This window comes from Nannospalax galili, unplaced genomic scaffold (assembly GCF_000622305.1).
Source record: "Nannospalax galili isolate Female #2095 unplaced genomic scaffold, S.galili_v1.0 scaffold1437, whole genome shotgun sequence".
Taxonomy (NCBI): Eukaryota; Metazoa; Chordata; class Mammalia; order Rodentia; family Spalacidae; genus Nannospalax; species Nannospalax galili.
This window is the reverse complement of record NW_008341050.1, coordinates 1,922,601-1,942,974: the sequence shown is the minus strand read 5'-3', so window position 1 is coordinate 1,942,974 and position 20,374 is coordinate 1,922,601. Positions and strand designations below refer to the sequence as shown.

At 51.5% G+C, this 20,374-nt stretch overlaps 2 protein-coding genes across 3 annotated transcripts in view; one reads left to right on the top strand and one right to left on the bottom strand.

Annotated features, from left to right (window-relative positions):
* Positions 1-20,374, top strand: part of Cdh23 (cadherin related 23) — a 426,621-nt gene that overhangs the window by 348,513 nt on the left and 57,734 nt on the right. The gene's annotated exons all lie outside the window — the stretch shown is intronic.
* Vsir (V-set immunoregulatory receptor) overlaps positions 628-20,374 on the bottom strand; it is a 27,570-nt gene continuing 7,823 nt past the window's right edge. Inside the window, exons 2-7 of one of the 2 annotated variants that reach the window (XM_008836646.2) lie at positions 16,965-17,393; positions 16,293-16,349; positions 10,502-10,609; positions 7,623-7,650; positions 6,751-6,944; positions 628-6,615 (exon numbers count right to left, since the gene is read on the bottom strand). In XM_008836646.2, coding sequence (XP_008834868.1) covers positions 6,578-6,615; positions 6,751-6,944; positions 7,623-7,650; positions 10,502-10,609; positions 16,293-16,349; positions 16,965-17,393 — 854 coding nt within the window. In that variant the 3' untranslated portion in view covers positions 628-6,577. Of the gene's footprint in view, positions 6,616-6,750; positions 6,948-7,622; positions 7,651-10,501; positions 10,610-16,292; positions 16,350-16,964; positions 17,394-20,374 lie in introns of both variants that reach the window. The other variant, XM_008836645.2, reaches the window with a different exon arrangement.

Below are 20,374 nucleotides of genomic sequence, written 5' to 3'. Positions count from 1 at the left end.
GAGGAAGGGAGGGCGGGGGGGGGAGGAGGAGCCACATTGATATAGCACACTTCACAAATACACAACACCCAGTCACAGAGTTCCCCGGGGAAGCAGTCCTAGGGACCCATTATATTCTGAGACCCTGAGCATTAGACACACAGTCTGATTGTGGTTCCCTCTAACATGGGACTTGGAGAAAGAGCAAATACCGTAGCCATATTTACCCAGCCAGAATGATGCCCACTTCCCAAACAGTTCCCACAGCACTGAAGATCTTTCTCTACATAGATTCCAGCTAATGACCGAGCCTCTGCAAAGACCCAGCCCAGCCCCTTGGGGACCATAATAGTCCCACATCACAACCCAGCCTCTGGAAGAGGACCAATGCCTAGGAGAGGGGAGGGTTGGGGACAGCACTCACCCTCCCCATCCCTCTGTCACCAATTCTGCCTTTCCCTAGGGTCCAGGAGAGACCCTCAGGTGACCAGAATCAGGGGTGGGTGGAACTATATGCTGTGTCAGACTGGTGTTTTCTGTAGACAGATAATACAGAGTACCAATGGCAGAGTCACAGGAGGAAAAAAATGAAATGGAAAAAAATTCCATTCTTGGGAGTTTCCTTGTTTCTTGGAGTTGGAGGAAGCATTCTATTATTTTATTTATTTAATTATTCATTTGTTTTTGAGACAGAGTCACATGCATCCTAGGCTGGCCCCAGAGTCACTATGTAGTTGAAAATGACCTTCTGATCCTCCTGCCTCCACCTCCCAAATGCTGAGATTACAAGTATATACCACCATGCCTGGTTTACACAGTGCTGCAGACTGAACCCAAAGCTTTGTGCATGTTGGGCAAGCACTCTATCAACCAAGCTCCAACCCTTTTATTTGACATTACAAGAGACACCTCAGTGAAGAACTATACTGGCCTCAGGAACACGGTTTGAGAGCTATGTCTGCCTGTCAGCCCTGGGGCACAGCTAAGGGCATCTGTGTTCTGGCCTGGGCATCAGCCAGAAGAGAGGTGAGAGCCAGCAGTGATCTGAGTGGATCAGCCCTGGCAACATTCAGCCTCAGGCAAAGCTACACACCCTCCCTAGCTATTGGAGCTGGGCCAAGGGCAAGGGTGGGTCCCAGTGCCTTCCCAAGTGCCCTGCCCTCCCTGTGGCCTAACTGAGCCAGTGGAGACAGGCAGAGCTGACAAGCTGGAGGGAGGCCTGTAGCCTGGGCCTATGTGACTGTCTTACACCTCTACAGATTGAAAGATTGCCTCTACTCACTAGCCCCCACCTCTAGGCAATGAGCCCCTAAGTCCCCAAGGATAGAGTTAAACAGGAGACAGCCAGAGCCAGGCCTGCTCTGCCACAGGCCGATGTCACTGGGAAGGTATGGAGACAGGAAGGCAGTTCCCACCCGGCCTCTGAGTGCCACCAGGTTTCTAGATAACCAGCACTGGCATGGGACCAGCCTTTCTGGGGGCAGGACATGAACAAGTTATCCATTCCTTCAGTAAACAGCACTAAGGCCATGCCAGAAGCTAGGAAGCCAGAGACCGATAGGGCCAGACCCACTCTCAGAGCCTACAAGGGAAAGACATGGGGCAAAATTGACACTCTGTGAGTGACATGACCCAGTGCTGAAAACACAGAGCTGGGGCCAAGGAGGCTTTCTAGTATAGGTGGGGCTTTTTTGTTTTTGTTTATAAATCGATTTATTTAGATTTGTGTGTGTGTGGTGTGTGTGTGTGTGTGTGTGTGTGTTATGCACATGTGTGTTTCCAAGGGCAAGAGAAGTCCCCGTGTCCATGCCTCTCCCCTCTTCCTTCCTCCCTGGGCCACACCCTCTTGCTTCCCAGAGCAGACATTCCTAACCATAGCCCTCAGCCTGTATTGCCCAGGCCAGGGACAGCTAGGCTGCAATGGCCATCTGGGCCAGGTCCAGGCCTGCCATACAGTGGCCTGCCACTTGGCCAGGGGATGTCATTGCACTGCTTGATAGCTCTATTAGCTCCAAGCTCTAGGCAGGGAGTTCAGTTATGGGGACTCCCAGTTGACCATCAGGGGGCCCCTGCATCAGGAAGGGCTGGGTCCAGGGAGGAAGGGCGGAAGGCAATGGGGAGGTCAGAGGTTGAGCCATGGCCCTGAGGCACCTTGGCAGGGTAGATTAGAGAGAGAGTGGCCTCCTTGACACATGAATCGGGCAGCCAGCAGGAAATACAGTCCCAGACAACAAACCCGGGCTTCTCAAGTTGCTGGGAAGAAAATCTGCACCCACTCTGATCCACAGGCCCTGGCAGAGACTCCATGGTGGGCCATGGGTTGGAAGCACTGCCAAAGCAGTTTACCTCATTCCTTAAAGCTAGCCTCTGCTACTGCTGCTGCGACCACCCCACCCCCTACTTCCCCTAGCTCTGACTCTGGCCTCCAACCTGGCACTTTCCCTGTGCTTTCCCTTTCCCAGCCTGCCCCAGCCTAGCATGAGGTACCCAGGCCCTTGCCTCTACCTTGCTTTAAGTAATTTATAGCTCACTTAGCTTCTTGAGGGGAATTTCTGCTTCTCCCAAGACTCACCAGTCAGCTGAGGGTATCTTCCTTCCCTGGCCCCTAATGCAAGCAAGCGGGGTGCATGGACCACCATATCTATCAGAAGTCCTGTGGCTTTGTGGTTACCAGGTTGGGAGAGGGGAGATTAGAGCTGATGGAAGAAGCTATACATTAGCAGAATTTCTCTGGGCCTACGAGAAGGCCAAAGCAGACAGAGTGTGTCTAAGAGCATTCCTGGTGTAGAGGAAGCTGGAACCATGGATTACAGGCCCAGGTTCATCTCTCAGGGGTGTACAATGTGAGGGCTACACCAGGTCCTGTGTTAGAAGGCTCTTCAGTTCAATAAAGTGAAGGGACATGGGCCGGGGAGTCAGGAGACCCACATTAGCCCCACCAGCTACTTGTTTTGATAAAACACGAGCCTTTCAGAACCACCATTTATTTCCCTATGCATTAAATAGGGATAGTAAAGACTCTCAGGGTGCTGGGGAGATGGCTCAGTGGATAAAGTGTATGCCACACAAGCATAGGACCTGAGTTCAGATCCGCAGTACCCACATAAAAAAGCCAGGCGTGGCTGAATGCATATGTAACCCCAGCACTTGGGGATAGAGACAGGAAGATCTGCAGAGCTTGCTGGCCACCCAGCCTAGCCAATCAGTGAGCTCCAGGCTCCCCTGTCTCAAAAAATGAGGTGGATAGCAATGGAGAAAGACACCTAACATTGACCTCCGGCTTTCAATGCACACACATTAACACATACACAACATGCATGCACATGTGCAGGGGGAGGGGTATCAAACAAGTAATAACACACATTAAAGTCTTTTGGGAAGCATATTTTAACAAAACATTAAGACATGGCATGCATACTGCCACTTCCTTTTCCTGTGCCCAAGGCAGGCATTGCTAATCAAGCTCAGCACTTTCTCATTCAGCTATATTATTACATCAGAATTCCTCTCACTATATATTCCAGGAAGCCACATCAATAGGTCAGAACTGTGAAGTCTCTAGCCTCACAAGCTCAAGGTAATAATGCCATTGTGGAGATCCCATCAGACTCAAATGAAGCTGCTAGGACCAGAGTGGGCAGGAAGTCAGGGAGGCCTAACATGGGCAGTCCCCAGAGTAGAACCCGAAGGTCCTGGTTCAGCCAATTACCCAAGGATTATGTATCCGCTATTAGCTCTGCAAGCAGCTTAGACTGTTATTGGGCCCCATCTCCTAGGACTCAGAGTGGTTGTGATGATGTACATTCTCCAAGGGGAAGAAAAGTGCCGATGCAAAGTAGAGGATACACAGGGGATGCACCAGACGGTTCACCTCTCTGCAGGCAGGGCAGGGAGTTCAGCTGAGCTGTCTTATTTGCAAAAATCTTTTGCCCCCACCATGCTGACTGGCACCCCCAGTTCCTCTTTCGACTATTGCAGTTCCCTGAGCAAATCTTAGTTCAACCTTCAGCTGACATCCACGTAGCGCCCTGGCAGTGCCAAGGTTGATAGGGGTGACAGACCCTCTGCAGACTCCACCCTCTCTGCCTCCTCAGAGTCCTTCCTCCAGGTGACACCCCCTGAAGAAGGTGTCACTCTGCCTAGGGTTTTAAATGCTATATGTTCAGGCAAAGTCCTGGCCAGACAGGAGTGAGGGCAGCCCCAGAGCTGGTCTTTTGAGAAGCCAGTCCCAGAGATTCTGCAGTTCTCCAACAGAGCCTGCTTGACCCCCAGCGGCTACCAGAAACCCCTGCTACATCAGAAACCTTTCCTAATGGCGCCTCCAATCCCAGCTACTGGAAGAACTGTATTGTGAACCTCCAGAGATAGATGAAGCACCCCCAACTTCTGATGGATCTTTTAAGGATAAATTAGCCCCTCAAAGTATAGACTTCCCTCCCAGGGCCTTTGCAATGCCAAGAATCCAATACGGCACTCAATGCCTGCCAGGCCCCAGGGGTCCTGCCACCTTCTGGAAGTTCAGCTCCCCTCTGTGTCTCATTCCCCAAGTTCTTGTCCCCAGAGCTAGCAACTGGGAGCACCTCCATCCCATCCCACCCTCCACCCCCCAGCAGCAGAAAGGCAACAGGGCCCCCATCATGGATAGAGATGGAGCCTGGAGCACACCAAAATTTCGCTGAAAACAGGAAACCACGAAGCTGACATGCCTTCACTTGTAGAGTCCAGAGAGAAGAGAGTCAAGAGAAGCAGGAGGAAGTGGCAGCTGTTCCGCTGGGGGCCTCCTCCCCTTTCCACTCAGCAGCAGCAAAGCAGGGGTCTGAAGGTCAAATTCTTAGAAGTTGTCTCAAAGCATCGAGGTCCAAAGCCGAGGAGGGGAGGGCTAGAGACAAGCCATTCTCTCTAAGGGACAGGCCACAGTCTTCCTGAGTCTGGTCTGTGGGTTTGTCCTTTGACCCTAGGGGAGCGCAGCCCTGCCACAAAACACCTAGCACTTCCCTACTCCGGCCTGCTGCCCTGAGAGTTATTAAGGACAGCACAGTCTCTGTAACTGTAGAGGGTCCATGTTAGCAGATGGAAGACCCTGGGGACAAAGCAGGAGTCAGGCCTCCACTTGAATATCCCTGTGATGATTCAAGCCTTCTTTTTGCTCTTTCCTCAAGGCCTCTAGCATCCCAAGCCCCAGGCACAGCAGGTGGCCTTAGGCATCACCAAGCAACTTGACTAGGCTCCCAGCAGGTGGCTTACTGCCACAGAGTTGCCCAGAGCAACTCTTCCTTCTACCCCTACCCAGACATCCCCAGGCACTGGGTAGGTTTCTCTCTGCCCACAGGGCCTGAGTCTGAGTCACAGTCCAGGCTGCCTCACCCAGGCTCAACTCAACACAGCCAGTGGAGGCTGAGGGAAGACAAGTGCTCCTGCATTGGACAGTTTGCTCTCTAAGTGCCAGGGCTCCTTTCATGGCGGAGCCTGAAGGCTGGTTTACCCAGCCTCACCCCTCTTCACTCTCAGACACCATTTGCCCTGTTTCTACCCCCGCCCCCCGAAGAGATGGCCCTTTCTTTCCATGCTTTAAAATTTTCTATGAAGGATTCCCCTTGCATGCCCAGGTCATGGCCAGACCCTGGAGACGGGAGCCAAGCGTAGCATAAGAGCAAAACAGGCTTTTTCTCTGTGCTACTGGTTCACTGTGAGGTGAGGCCCAGAAGATCAAAAGTTAGGAGAGGAAGCCTCCCCAGGCTCCAGGCCTGCTACACACCAGGCTTTTCAAACCAGTGCCTCCAACCCACTCACAGTTTGCAGCTGTCGCCCCACGGGGTCTTTATTAGCACCCCTTTCACACTCGTTGCCCAGTACAGACAGGGTATTATGGGGTCACCTTTGCTGCTGCCCACCGAGCAGTGGGATCAGTGGGTGGTAAGGACAGGAAAGAATGGGCTCACAGTGGCCTCTGGACTGAGCACGTACTTCCTGTTTCAGAGCCTCTGGCCATTGAACTCTGGGGACCACCATGCAGGCAATGAGAGCCCCAGATTCGATTAAACTGTTGACAAGCCCTCAGATTGCTGGCAGAAGGCAGCTGAAGTTCCTGGAAGGATAGGGGACAGGCAAACTGAGATCCAGAGCTCAGAGAACAGAGGGAGACCAATAGAGGAACAGTCATGGGTGACACAGCAAGCCAGCCACACACCCACAGTGGGCAGGAGTCTCCCACATCTTGTGTCTCTTGCCTGGGAGGATGGCAAGGTGCCCACCTCATCCTATCTGGGGTGCCAGGTCCCAGGGAGAAAGATTGCTGCCACGCTGGACATTCTAGGACCTTCTTGGGATAGATCATTTGGCATCTGTGGCTGGTAAAGTCAGGTCTCTAGAAAGGACCCAGTGTTCTAACATCTTGAGCACAGAGATGAGCAATCCAGCATCTTCTCCTTTCCCACCCACGTAACATCCAGTGGTGGTGGGGGGAGGGTCTAGGCTCAGAGCAGGAGAGAAGGGGCTGGGGCCAGGGCCAAGGCCAAAAGGTCTACTTCAAGGGCCAGCCCTAGGTCAAAAGTACCAGCCCCAAGCCCAGGCACTAACTGCCCATGGTCTCTCAGCTGGTCTAGATGAACTCAGAGTTTGGAGAGTCAGGGACTGGATCTGTAAAAGAAAGGAAAGGCAAAATGAATGGAGTGGGGCGCTGTGTCCTTTCCCTCAGCTCTATGCCAGAGTTCTCACAGAGGTTGGGATCCAGACATTTACCAGTCAGGATGCTGTAAAGTCAAGGACACTCACCCAGGGATGGGAAGAAGACTTCCCCAGGACCCGGAGGAGACAGAGGTGTGCCAGGCTCAGAAAGCAGGTGCCTCCCTGACTCAGAAGGTTGCCGCTGGGCCACATAGGACAGTGGGGGCCTGGTCTTGGCCTCAGACATCCCCTGGTAGGGTTGAGAGGCATCAAAGCCTGGGTTTTCTATTCCATGGGTGTTGCTGCTGAGGAAGCAGAATTGACAAGGATCAATACACAGTGGCTTCTTCTGTCCCTGCCTCCCTCTTCTCTTCCCTTCCCAGCAGGGCAACCTGTGAAAGCCCTTCCAACTCTGACGTTCTAATGGGATCACTGCTAGGACTTCCTTTGACCTGCCTCAGAAGCTGTCTCCTTCAAATACACATGATAGGACAGGGACCAAGCTCTTAAAGGTGGTTTGTTTCCGAGTCCATCCAGGCCAGGATGCAGGGCTACCCTAAGCACAGACAGCACTCCCCGACCTACCCATTTCTGACCAGCTGCCTGCCCAGGGCCACCAGTGGCTGGCTCCTGTCTGTTCACCCTGACCACTTTCCATGCATGACCCTGGGCCTGGGCCACTGGCTTCCTCTCAGTGTTTCAGTGTCTGCCCCAGTTAGCTACTTCTACCCCTCCCCTCAGCTAACGTCTGAGGCCCAAAGGTGCCCACGAAATACCTCTGAACAGCATTAGGGTCCTGTCTGCTGCCTGAGGGCACTGTGAGAGCAACCAACGGGCACAGGTGTGCCAGACCCAGCAGCAGATACAGTTGTATTTCTAGCCAGCTGTGTCATATGCCAAACAGGGGCCCTACACCACATAGAAACATCCCCTCCTAACAACTGTTCTGGGAAGTTTCTGGAGGTTACTATGGGTCTTACCTGTCCATCCTCACCAACTCCTGGGCACCTACAGAGAGATAGAAAAGAAGCTGGTCACAGGCAGAAAAGCTTCCCCGGATACCCACCCTACTGTCCCTGGAACATGCCCAGGGAGGGGTCTGTCCAGCCCAGGAGCCCACTGTGTTCCCTGAGGAGGTCCAAGGGTACTGTTCCATGTATATGCCAGTAGGTGTGCCCAAGGAGTGGCCAACTTTGTGGATAAGTGAAACTCAATCTGTGGTTTTCCATGTGTGGTGCAGTGTCTGCTCCCAGGCTTGTACTATATACCCTACTATATACAGTGTGCTAACTGACTACATGTGCTAATTGTGGCTTCCTATTTGCCCCAGTCTGGTCTTCAGCCATGATTTCCTAGGTAGATAGTTCAAGGTTGGCTTCCTTCCCTGAGTCTCCACATTCCTTAACAGTGGTGACATGTTCCCAGGAGCCCCACCACTTCCCAGCCGTTCTACCCACTTTCTCATCCCACCCAAGCTGCTGTCACCTCACCCCATTCTTGGGATCCCCCAAAATTGGCCATCATCCAGATACAGGAGCCCCCAACTTCCCTTTTGCAGCTCCCCCAGCCCTTCTATGGGGAAACAGGCTCAGGGAGGGGTGTTACTACTGACAAACACAGGGAAGTTGCACAAAAGTTCCTGAAATCTAGCCTCCTGGTTTCTGTTTACAGAGAGACTATGTCAGGCCTCATGGGCGAAGCTCATGGTCCCCACCTACCTCTGGTGGAAGGACGTTGATCTCCGCTTTAGGATTGGGAACACTGAGCACCTTTTCTTTTCCTTTCATCCTAAGCATGGCTTATTCCTGAGCATCACAGACTAGGGCCTGGGAGCTTTCTTCCCAGAGTGTGCTGTGCACCTTGTGTCATCCTACCAGTTTCTGCTTAGAGTCTACATGGAGCAGTGATCTTCAAGCTCAACTCACTCTCCTTTGACATTCACTCCCTCTCATCAACCCTCTGACACCTTGAATCTCTGCCACTAAGTCACAAGTCATAGGACAAGATTTTAGACTTTATCATTTGGAGGTAGGGAAGAGACTCAAAAGTATGGCTATTTAGAAGATAAATTCTTGCTCCCTTCTTGTGGCACATAGGACACCCTTTCAGGACAGGCTACAGGACAGAACGCTTCACAGGGGAGGCATTCAGTACACCCTCAGCTAGCTTACTGTCACCTCAGAGTTCTCTAAGTCCAGGTCGTGTGCTTTCCTGGGGCAGACGGGAAGTCTAGAACCAGCACTTAGACTGAAGGTACGTGGACTAGGTGAACTGGGGGCCTCTGTGTCTTCAGGATCCCAAACAGCATTCTGGCCTCCCTACTCAATATATACACACACACCTCGGGTTTTTCTTTCTCTAACCATCTCCATCCCAATACTTCCCTCTAGCAAAATGGGGACCCTGTAGAGACTCTGCAAGAAAAGTGGGGCCCAACAAGGGTTGAGCGCAACCCCTCTCCACACACTCAGCAGTCTCCACCCAGAATGGGTTTGTTTCCTAGTTCTTGTTCCCTGTTCTGACCACATGACAAGGCAGGGCTGTGGTCTGGCCAAAGGGGACAGAAAGCAGAAAGCACCTCAGTATCCGGAACCCAGCCTAGCTGGGTGTCTCCCTGTCCCTTCCCCCGCCTCACAGAAGAGCAGCAGCTCCTGGCAGCTTTGCAAGCCATTTCTGTCCCCTGTGTAACCCCAGGTTCCTCCTCTCTAACCCATCACGTGCCCAGCCCTGCCCCTTCTGGGATGCCTGTGGGCAGGCTGTAACAAGGTTGTGACAGCAGGGAGCAATCTGAGAGGAAGGGGGAGGTGGCCCTCAGTGGCCCACTGTGCAGTTCCAGGCTGGGCCTCTAGGAAAGAGGACAGAGAGAGATGGCAGGTTGATTGGGGGTGGAGGGGAAGGCAGAGGAAATCTGGTGACCTGGTAACAATAGTCTTCCTTCAGGAAATTTCTGCTGCCAGGCAGAGGGAAGAGGCTGGGGAGGAGCTGTAAGAGCAGAGCTCCCTACCCCCACTCCTACCCCTCAGAGGATGAAGGCTGATCAAGGCTCACAGGCAGGGCCTGGGGAAGACAAAGGGGACTGTCACCCAGAAGGAGGTGTGACAGGTGTTTGTGGTCATGAACTTGAAGCCTAGCTCCACCACTTATTTGTAGTGTGGTTCCTTAGGCGAGTCACAGAACCTCCCTGAGCCTCAGTTTGCCCATCTGTACAGTGAAGACAACAGTGTTACCCATTGGGGTTGTTGTGGTCACTACATGAGGTAAGATATGTGACAATTTGGCAGAATGTCCAGGAGAGCTGTCCTTCCACTTAGGGATTGTTGGTTTGGTGCTCAAGTGCAAGTATTTTTGTTACATGGTAGAATGACACTCCTTGGAAAGAGCCAGGTAGAAAGCTCTGAGATTAAGCCTCAACTCTGTGCTCACTAAGTCGTGTGATATTTGGTTAGTCGTTTAATTCACTGACCCTAGGCTTTCCTCTATGGAAAGGAAGGGGGCAAGCTAAGTCATCGCTAAGACCTCTGCTATTTCTGACATTCCAAAAATCATTTTTTGGCCCAGCCCTTACAAAATAAACCCACCCATCGTTCAAGCAGGTCCCCAAGGAATCTCTAAGTAGCCACATCCTTTTAAACCAGTTTGAGTTAGTCCTACCACTCCGTGTGATTAACCACTCATTTGATGGTAACTTCCTAGAGAATGCCAAGCCAGCTCTGCCTGGGGACTGACTCAGCTGGCAGGCATCAGGTTGCAGAAGGGGTACACCTGGGTTCCCTCGGTTGCCTCCTTTCAGCTCTTTGCAGGGATGCAGCCCTCATGTTCCACTGGCCTCAGAATCAGGAAACACCCCTAGCATACTTACGGCGGTGGGAGGCCATCTGCCTTTGTTTATAGACCAGCAGGAGGATGAGTGGGAGGCAGAGGATGCCCACGATGCAGGCACCCGTGGCCAGGGCTGCAGCTGTGATATCTGCAAGGACACAAGGCAGCTGACATGAGGAACCCTTTCCCACCACTCCCTCCCAAAGGAAAACCGAGGACCAGGAAGGGAGGGGCCAGGCAGCGAGGTCCCATAGCCAAACCCTCAGTGACTTCTGCCGAGATAGCCCTACGCCCTCCCCACCCCATGGGTCCAGAGCACAGGGAAGCAAGGCCTGTCACAGCTGAGCCAAGGAAGCTCCAAAGAAAAGAGAACAAACCCCTCACTCATCCTACCCTCAAGGAAGAGCTGTACCACCCTGAGCCTCAGGTTGTCCTCTAAAGGGACCTTTACAAATCACATGCCAGAGTTCAAGGTCAAAAGGAGCCCAAGTGGGCTAGAGAGATGGCTCAGCAGTTAAGAGCACAGGCTGCGCTTACAGAAGACTAGGGCTCCAGTCCCAACACCTTTGTGGTGGGTAACAACTATCTCTAACTCCAATGCCAGGGGATCTGATGCCCTTTTCTGGCCTCTGCAGGCATTGCATGACACAGGTACACTTACATCCATGCAGGCAAAATACTTATGCACATAAAATAAATAAGCCCAAATAATGGAAACATTTTAGAATGTGACTGTTATACAACAGTAAGGATATAATTCCATCACATACTATTGAACTGTGCATTTAAAAATGGATGTGATGATATATGGGATCATGAAAACAAAATAATGAAAACAAAATATCCCAGATCCTTGAGCTCTAGGGTGAAGCGCCTGGAAGCCCTGCCTCTTCATCTCATTCACCAGTTATATTAGAATAAAACACGCAGTAATAAAGGAAGGGCTGTGCCTCAGTAGTAGAGCTCTTGACAAGCATGCATAAGCTCCTGAGTTCCATTTCCAGCACCAGAAAAAAAAAAATAGAGAAATATAAACTTTGTCTGACTTTTTTGTGGGGGGACAGGGTCTCCCTGTAGCCCTAGATGGCCTGGACCTCCCTATGTAGATCAAGCTAGCCTTGAACTCCAGAGATCTGCTTGCCTTTGCCTCCCAAGTGTTGGGATTAAAGGCGTGTACCATCACACCCAGCTCTATCTGACATTTTTAAATGACCAAAAACAAAGGTACCAGTTTAAAAAAAAATTCAAGGGGCTGCGGAAATGACTCAGCCAGTAGCGTGCTGTGCAAGCATGGGGACCTGACTTCCAATCCCCAGCACCCACGTAAAAAGCCAGTGTGGCTTCATGCTCCTGTAACCTCAGTACTGAAGCAGGGTAGACAGTAAGAGCCCTGCAGTTCATTGGCCAGTCAATATAGCCTGACCTGTGAGTTCTAGGTTTAGTGAGAGATCCTGTCTCAAAAAATTATATGGAAAACAATTAAGGAAGACACCCATTGTCAACTTTGACCTCTGCATGCGCATGTACAGATGTGCACACACAGGAATGACATGCACCAAAAACAACTCAAAAGTCTCTCCCTTCTCCTCAACCTGGGCCCCTCACTGCCCACAATCCTCATCTGTCTCGATCTGCTCTTGTCTTACCAGATCACAAGGCAATGCTGTTCCCCACCAAATGCAGTTTGGCCATCTCTCTGTCTATACAGACCCACATTATTCAGCTCAAGGCTGTATCACAGCTTGTCCCAAATTGATGAAAACATCCCTGACTGGCAGAGACATTGCTTCCATTTTCCACAGTCCTCATTCCAAAGCAAGGACCCTACTGGGCTTGATTTTCTGTTCACCCAGCAGTGTATCTGGACATAAGCACCTAGCATCAAAGTGCTGAGCCAGGAAGCATTGTGTAGGAAGCATTGTTGTGCATGTTTTCTCCTAGACTGTTGTGAAATTGACTCAAGAAAGGGCTGAGCTGCTGCACCATCCCCACGGCATGGGGGACTTGGTTTATTTCAGTCCATCTGCTGACTTCAGGAGTTTAGCTGGGAACAGACAAGCCCTCAGAACCACAACCAGCGTAAACCCATTTCCTTCCCAATTTGAGCCCTTCCCTCTGCCAAATCATGGCTGGCATCCCTTGTCACAGGATCAGGTTCGCCCCAGAGAGTTCTGGGAGGAGGGTTTGCCATGGCCTATACGTCACCTCTGTACTTTATTTGGGAATAAAGACCATTTAAATCTCACTGTATGGCTAAGCAACCTGGAGGTGGAAGCAGGCTTGCAGGCAGTTATGCAGGAGGCAAGCACTTTAGAAGTACCCATTGGTATAGGAACAGTTGCTAGGCTAATTGCAAAGCAAGTTCTGTTCCACATTAAAGCAGGTTCCCTGTAGATTTTAACGTGGCTGCATTTGAATGTGGAATATTGAAAGTAAAAACAGTCTGTAACTCATACTACTCAGTATTCCTAAACCCCATCAAAGGACCTGACTGCAGGCAATATCTGAGAAACTGGCTACAAAAGTGCTCTTCTCTGGTCCCGCGGTTACTAAGCAACGCTTGGTGTGGTTGGCCAGGTGCTCACAACCTGCCTAGGAGGCCATTCCTTCCTGCCTGACTCTGTTGTCCCCAGGTGGAGATCCTGTCCTCTGCAGTGTCTCAAGGGGTGAGGATTTGGTTTCATTGCCAGAGCCTGTTTCCTTACAAGCTGGGTGTTGAGGCTAAGGTTGGGGACAGGGCTGTCCTTGGAGGCTTGGGGCACCTCTACAGAGCCTGACTGTCTGCAGTTCCCCATCCCTCACCCCAAGTGTGCTCAGAGCCTGGATTGGCACACACTGGAGAGAGGGGGAGAGCTTAGTCACTATCTGGAGCCAGGCTCTTCCTGGGAAAATGATGAGGCACTGGCAGAGATAGTGGCCAACGCCACCCTAGGGCATGTGCCTGGCTCTTACAGGTCAGGTAGGATGGGAAGACCCAGTGTGTTCAATCTGTCTGTGTCCAGGACCTGCCAAGTGCCCTGTGGGTACATTAGGAGGAGGCTAAGGAAAGCAGCTGGCACATCCTGTTACATTAGGGGTGGAGAGGGTACAGAGACCGACTGCCTGCCCCCGTCCTAAGCTCAGGTGAAACCCACAGCTGCTTGGCAATCCAATGCCAGCTCACACCTCTAGAGTCTCCTTCCCCTCGCCCCAGTACCCCCCAAACCTGAAACCCACCTGGACTTGTACCTAGTTCACAGTCTAGCTACTCTCCATGCCCTGTCCCAAGGGTAACATCCAGCCACTCAGATTGAAATAGAGAAAGAAAACAGAGAGGCCTGGTCTGGAAGCATTAACAGACCCAGTACCATGCTGTGGCTGAGCAATTGTGTGTGAGAAAGAGCTGGGTTTTGAACCTTCCAAAGGTAAGCAACAGTTAAGAGTAGTACTCAGTGGCCAGCCCCAGAGCCTGCTTAGCAATGACATGGGTCACCAACCAAATGCTCTAGAAGTGTGTTAAGAAACTAGACCATGTCCACCATCAGCTTCCATTTACCTGCCCTCTCGAATCAGCAGAGATGGATGAGGTGCCTTGGAATGTTAGCCTTAAAAGTGTGTATCAAGAGGTAACACGAGCCTGGTGTGGTGGCGCACACCTTTAATCCCAGCACTCAGGAGGCAGAGGCAGGCAGATCTCTGTGAGTTCAAGGCCAGTCCGGTCTACATAGTGAATTCCAGGCCAGCTGGGGCTACAGGGAGACCCTGTCTCAAAAAGAACAAAAAAAAAAAAAAAAAAAAGGTAACACAAGCCACAACTGCATGGCATTGGAACTGCTTCTGCTTCTGCTTGCTGCAGAGTCTGCCCCCCTTCCTGCTGTCTTGCTTTTCAGCTCCCTGGGCCTGAGACATGAACACTTCCCATCCCTGATGCAGCCCCTTAGATAACAAGTGCCCCGCTGCTAGGAGGAAAGGGGCACAGCTGTCCCTATTCCCCAGTGGAGAAATGACATCTAGAGTGAGAGTGCTACCTAGTGTCCACACACACATCCCCCAAAGGAAACCCAGGCTTCTTCACGTGGGAAACCAACTCTGGCTTACTGTCACATGTCTAGACCGTTGGAACCAGGAGTGTGGAAGGGGACTTCAGAGCTGTATCAGCATCCTCCCTTGCCCTCAGCTGCTACAGTGGAAGCAATTGTGTCCTTTTGGCCCTTGGTGAGCCCATTCACTGGACAGTGGCTCTCATGGAAGCAAGAGCCAGAAAGAGCCTTCTTAGCACCCCAGAATTGGAGAGGGTTGAAAATTTCAAAACCCAAAGGCAGAAATACGTGGCAAAAGAAAGCCTGACCACCCTGGAGTTCAAGACTTTCTCCTCACCCTGGGTTTCTTCTCTAGAGTCTCAGGAGCAGAAAACACCCCCAACTCCTCAGCCTCTCCATTTCACACCTTATCTCTCCAACACTGTCCCTCTTACCATCTTGCATCTTCTTCCCCACACACTGAAAGCATAGCATACGGCTTTTCATGAAGTTCTGTTGAAGCCGGGTGTGGTGGTTCACACCTGTGATCCCAGCATTTGAGAGGCAGAGGAAGGAAGCTCACTGCAAGTTTGAGATCAGCCTGGTCTACATAGAAAGTGCCAGGCCAGCCAGGGTCATATAGTGAGACTCTGTCTCAGAAAGGGAGGGAGGGAGGGAAGGAGGGAGGGAAAGAGGGAAAGAAAGGAAAATCCTGTTGATTCAGGGGAAGGCTGATCTATGGTCAGGGTGCACTCTGACATACTCCCTCCAGACTCTGAGTATGGGAGATCTGTCTGAGCCTCAGGTTCCCTACGCATAACATTCAGGCGGTAGTGAAGGTAGCAGTTTGCAAAGGCCTTGCAGCTTGGTGGCAGCTCCTTGAGGAAGAAGCAGGGCCAGGGTGATTGCTCAGAGTGAAGCACCCATGGGGAAGTGAGCATCGCCCATGCCCCCATCACTGCATCCTGCACACACACACACGTGTACACAGAGTGTGAGCTGCTTTGTGGGAAGGAAGGGGCCACTTAGAGGGGAACTGAGGGTAGCACCATGGCTTGGTACAGAGGGGACACTCGAGCTCAACAGTGTGTGGGGTTAGAGGAGCTTGAATCAAAAGCGTCTGCATGCCATACCTATTCATGTTCAATTATGCATGTGACTTGGTTGTGAAAATATGAGTAGTTTGAGTAAAAAGTCAACCGTGGCTTTGAATTGGGGCTCGGCTGGGGGCTGTGGTTCAGCTGTCCTCATTCTCGCTCAGACCCTCCTGTGTGTCCTGCTGGAGGCCAAGGTCATAGTCTTCCCTTCTGCCTCTCCAGGGCCTAGGCAGGGGTTGGCCACGCTGGATGCCTGGCAAGCCTATAAACCAAGGTCCTCTCTTCTTAGAAGACATGTCCTCTTGCCTTTTATCTCCAGGCGCTGTGCGTTCTCACCCAACTTCTCTGTGAGCAGAGCCCTCTCACCCACCCTCAGGGCCTCTCTCTTGACAAGCACCAGGGCTGACAGCCACCCAGAGTTGTGTACATCCAGTTTCCTTCCCCAAGAGGGCTGCAAATACAGCTGGGTGGACCTACAGTCAAGTCCCAGCTGTGCTGCTGGGCTGTGTGGGTCTGTACCTCAATTTCCACTCTGTAAAGTGAGGAGAAGGATGCCTGTGTTACAGAAGGAGCAGTGGCAGGAGTGCCGGCTTCTGGAAATAGGGGGATGGGACCAGCAGAAGGGGAACAGGGGTCCACAGGTATGTGAGGTGAGGGTCCAGAACAGGATCTGGGCCAAGGGTAAGGACTGAAAGAACAGAGTTCCCAGAGGGGTAAGAAAGAAGGTGGTTCTTACTGTTACTGTCCTGCTTGGAGGACTGGTACGCGATACATTTGGATGGTGCATCTTTGCCTGTGGGAGCAAAGAGGGGGCTGTTAGGTGAGTGTTGGGCCCAGAAAGTTGAAGACGCTTGGCCAGGTTAGTGCCCCACCTCCTGCCACAGGAACACTTGCTAGTGCCTGCCTGGCAGGACTGGACTAGTGGAGCCTGCACATGTGCACGCATACATAAGCACACAAACACACCCCTCAACACCCCAGCTAGTCTCATACCATCCCCCAGAGGGAAATCGGTACTTGCTGGCACCTACACCTCTGTCCAGTCCAGTCCTTCATTCTCAGCTGGATAGACACACAGATACATACACACACACACACGCATTATAGCCATTCACCAGCTCAAATTCAGGACATAAGTCAGTCTCACTATTGCCTGCATCGCCTCATGAGCAGTGATACACCTCCAGTCCAATACCCTTTCATAGGAAAAAGTCCCTCTGTCACCAACAGAGGACATATGCCCTACCTCTCCATCATAAAAGATAATCATATGTCTACACATACATGCACCCACCTCTTCTCCCACACACATGCCCTGAGTGCCATGTCACCTGTACACCCTCACATATGTGGCAGATACACAGACCCACCCACTCTCCTCCATGGCCAACTGTGAAGGACACGTCACCTGTCTGCACCTGCAGCTCAATGGACCCCTGGACCCGGTGCTCCGAGTGGTGGTGCTTGATTTCCACCACCAGACAGCAGTAGAGGCCGCTGTCCTGCAGGGTCAAGTTGCGCATGATGATGGAGAAGTTGCCATGGTGGTCGGATGTTGATTCCAGGCCGTGGGTATGGGCCAGGTCCTGGCTGGTGTTGGCAGCCTGGTGGCTTCCATGGTGCAGATGAAGGTTCTGGAACGTGAGGTTGCGAATGGGCCTGCGTTCTTTGCACACTTGAACCTCACCTCTCGAGCTGAGGAACCATGTCTTATAGAAGGTCACGTCATGCCCTTTAGACACAGGGTCCAGGATCCTGCAGGTGAGGGTGACGTTCTGCCCCTCAGGACACACGTACAGGGAATATGGTGTGGCAACCTTGAAGGCTGCCACCAGACCTGTTCAGAAAGAAGAAAGTCCCTGTCACCCACCTGAGTGAGTGCCACTCCCTGGCACCCCCCAGAATGAAGAGAAAGCTTGGCTTCAGCCACTATCAGCTGCAGGCCCTGGGCAAATCAACTGACCTCCTGAGCTTCAGCCTCTTACTAGACACCCAGTGTACTCCATCCTAAGCTGCATGGGAGGAACCTCGGGGCCTCTTTTCCCAACTAGGGGCACCCTGAGATGGGAGAAAGTAGGGAGAGACTCCAGGCAGACAGCAGACTGGCAAAGACAGAGCCCTCTCCCAGGTAGAGCAAGAGTCCTGGCCCCTGCATGGAGCAAGTGCCGAGTGCCATACCCTCTGCTTGGGAGTCAGCAACCCAGTCATGTAGACAAGCCTGCATTCATGACATGGGACCCTATGGGTGGAGGCAAGCCAGTACCAGTTTGTAGGAACTTGGGAGATAGGAAACGGCCTTCTGGGGATGGGCATGGCCCTTCTAGAAAAAGGATGGGTCTTTGGACTTAAAGGCAAGCTGGTAGGAAAGCATGATAAACCAATAATGCCTGGGGGACAGGGACAGGGATGTACCACCAGTCACTCCATCCGTGTACCTGCCGCTCACCCAAATGTAGTTTTCTTTTTCTCATAAACAGATAAAGAAATTGCCTGGTCCTTTTTATCCCAACCCATTCCTTCCCTGTTTAACCAGATGGACTTGCCTTTTTGGGGGAAGGCAGGGTCTCATATATCCCAGGTTGACCTCAAATTCTTTATTTAGTTGAGGATAACACTAAAGTGATCTTCCTGCCTCCATCTTTCAAGTTCTGGGATTGCAAGAAAAGACATCAACCCAGTTTATAAGGTACTGAGTCTCAAACCCAGGGCTTCGTGCATGCTGGGAAAGCACTCTACCAACTGAGCTATAGCCCCAGCTTAGCTCTGCATTTTGAGAACAGAATACAGGCAGACCCTGCCCCTGTGTCTAGCTGTGTCAGCCTATTTTTTTCCCCTATGCAAGGAGAAAAATATTCCCTATAGCATGGGTTGGGAGAGGCAGGAGAGGGTGAAAGATAGGAATAGAAAGTACTCTAGCTGGGCATGGTGGTGCACGCTTTAATCCCAGTACTTGGGAGGTAGAGGCAGGCGGATCTTTGTGAGCTCAAGGCCACCCTGGTCTACGTAGCAACTTCCAGGCCAGCAGGGAGACCCTGTCTCAAAAAGACAAAAAAATATATGTGAGAGGAGCCGTCTGTGGTCATCACACCCTAGCATTGCCTTGATTTTAGTTCACACTGTAAGAGCTACAGATAGGGAAGAAGGGTTTGGAAATATAGAAGAGTGCTGAGGAGATGGCTGTCAGTAAAGTGCTTGTCTCACAAATGTCAGGACCTATGTTAACCCTAGAACCCACATAAAATCCCAGGTGGGTTCCTGTAATCCTAGTGACAGTAAGATGGGAGGGTAGAGACAGATGGATCCCTGCACCTTGCTGGCCAGCTAGACTAGCCTATGTGGCAAAGTTCCAGGCTAATGAGAGACCTTGTCTCTGAAAGGTGAAAAGTGTACCTGCCACCAAGCCTGGAGACCTGAGTTCTACATGATGGAAGAAGAGATCTGAACTCTTGCAAGTTGTGCTTGGCCTCCACATTCATGCTGTGGTATGTGCATGTGAGTGCACATACCAAATAACTATTTTAAAAGGTGGAAGGTACCTGAGGAATGACACTAGGGGTACGTGTACACATACGTACACACACACACACACACACACACAAATAGCTATGCTCTTTTTACTACTCCAGTCAAAGGCACCAACCTGGACCTCCTCCTCCAACGTCCCCTCCCTGCCCTTAGAGCCCAGGACTCTTGATACCAGGCCGGGAACCATCAGAGAGCCGACAGCCCGGCCTAGTGCAGACGGCAGCAGCCTGATGTGGCTTTTGGACTTAGAGTCCAGTCACTGTGAGTCACTAGACTGAGCCTGAGATTCATTGGAAGACAAATGAAAACATCAACTGGGAGGATGGGATTTGAGCAAGGACTGGACTGTAATCATTCACATAAGTATTTTGAAAGTGTTTGCTGTGCGATTCAAGTTTTGGGGTTGGGGGCGGGATTCCAGTGGAATAGAGACACTGACTTCAAACAGCTAGTAATCTGATCCTGGAGTGTATATGTGTTTAAAAGGGGGTTGGAGAAGGCAACGGTGTCATGGCGCCACAGGGTGTCTGCAGGAGTGGAGTGGAGTTTTAGGCCTAGGAGGTGAGGAAGACAGACATTGCAGAGCCATCCCTTATCTCTGCCCAAACATGAGAGGTACACACCCCCACCCCCCTCACCCCCATCTAGAAGCCACAGACTTTTAGAACACCATTGCCAAGGTAAGCAGAGATTTCAGAACTTATTTGGCAAGATACTAGCTCCTCTTCAGACAGTGACAGAGGCCCAGGCAGGGAAAGTGATTCAACTGAAGTTGCAGCAGGTCTGAAGTTAAGAGTTCAGGTCCTGAAAATTGCAGGTAAAGCAGGCTTTGGTGAGAATGGCAAGGAGCAAGTGTGTGTTGTGCACTGCGCCCAGGGACTGTGACCTATGAAACAGCCCAAGAGGCTGGAGTACGGTTGTTCCCCTTTCACTGATGAAGAAACCAAGTTCAGGGACAGGGTTCAGTAACTCACTTAGCATCCCACAGCAAGGAATTGCTAGAGACTTCAACCAAGGTGCACAGACAGCGTGCTGGAGAAACCACAGGCCTCCAACCTTCAGTCCCTTCATTTGACCCTCAAAATAGTCTAGGCTTTTGTTTTTAGATAATTAACATTTTTAAAATAGGTGTCTTAGTTTGTTTCTCCATTGCTGTGACAAAATACTCTGACCCGTACCAACTTGGGGAGGAAAGGGTTTATTCAGCTTACATCTCCCAGGTTCATCAGGGAGCCCAAGGTAGGAACTCAGGGCAGGAACCTGGAGGCAGGACCTGGAGCACAGGCCATGGAG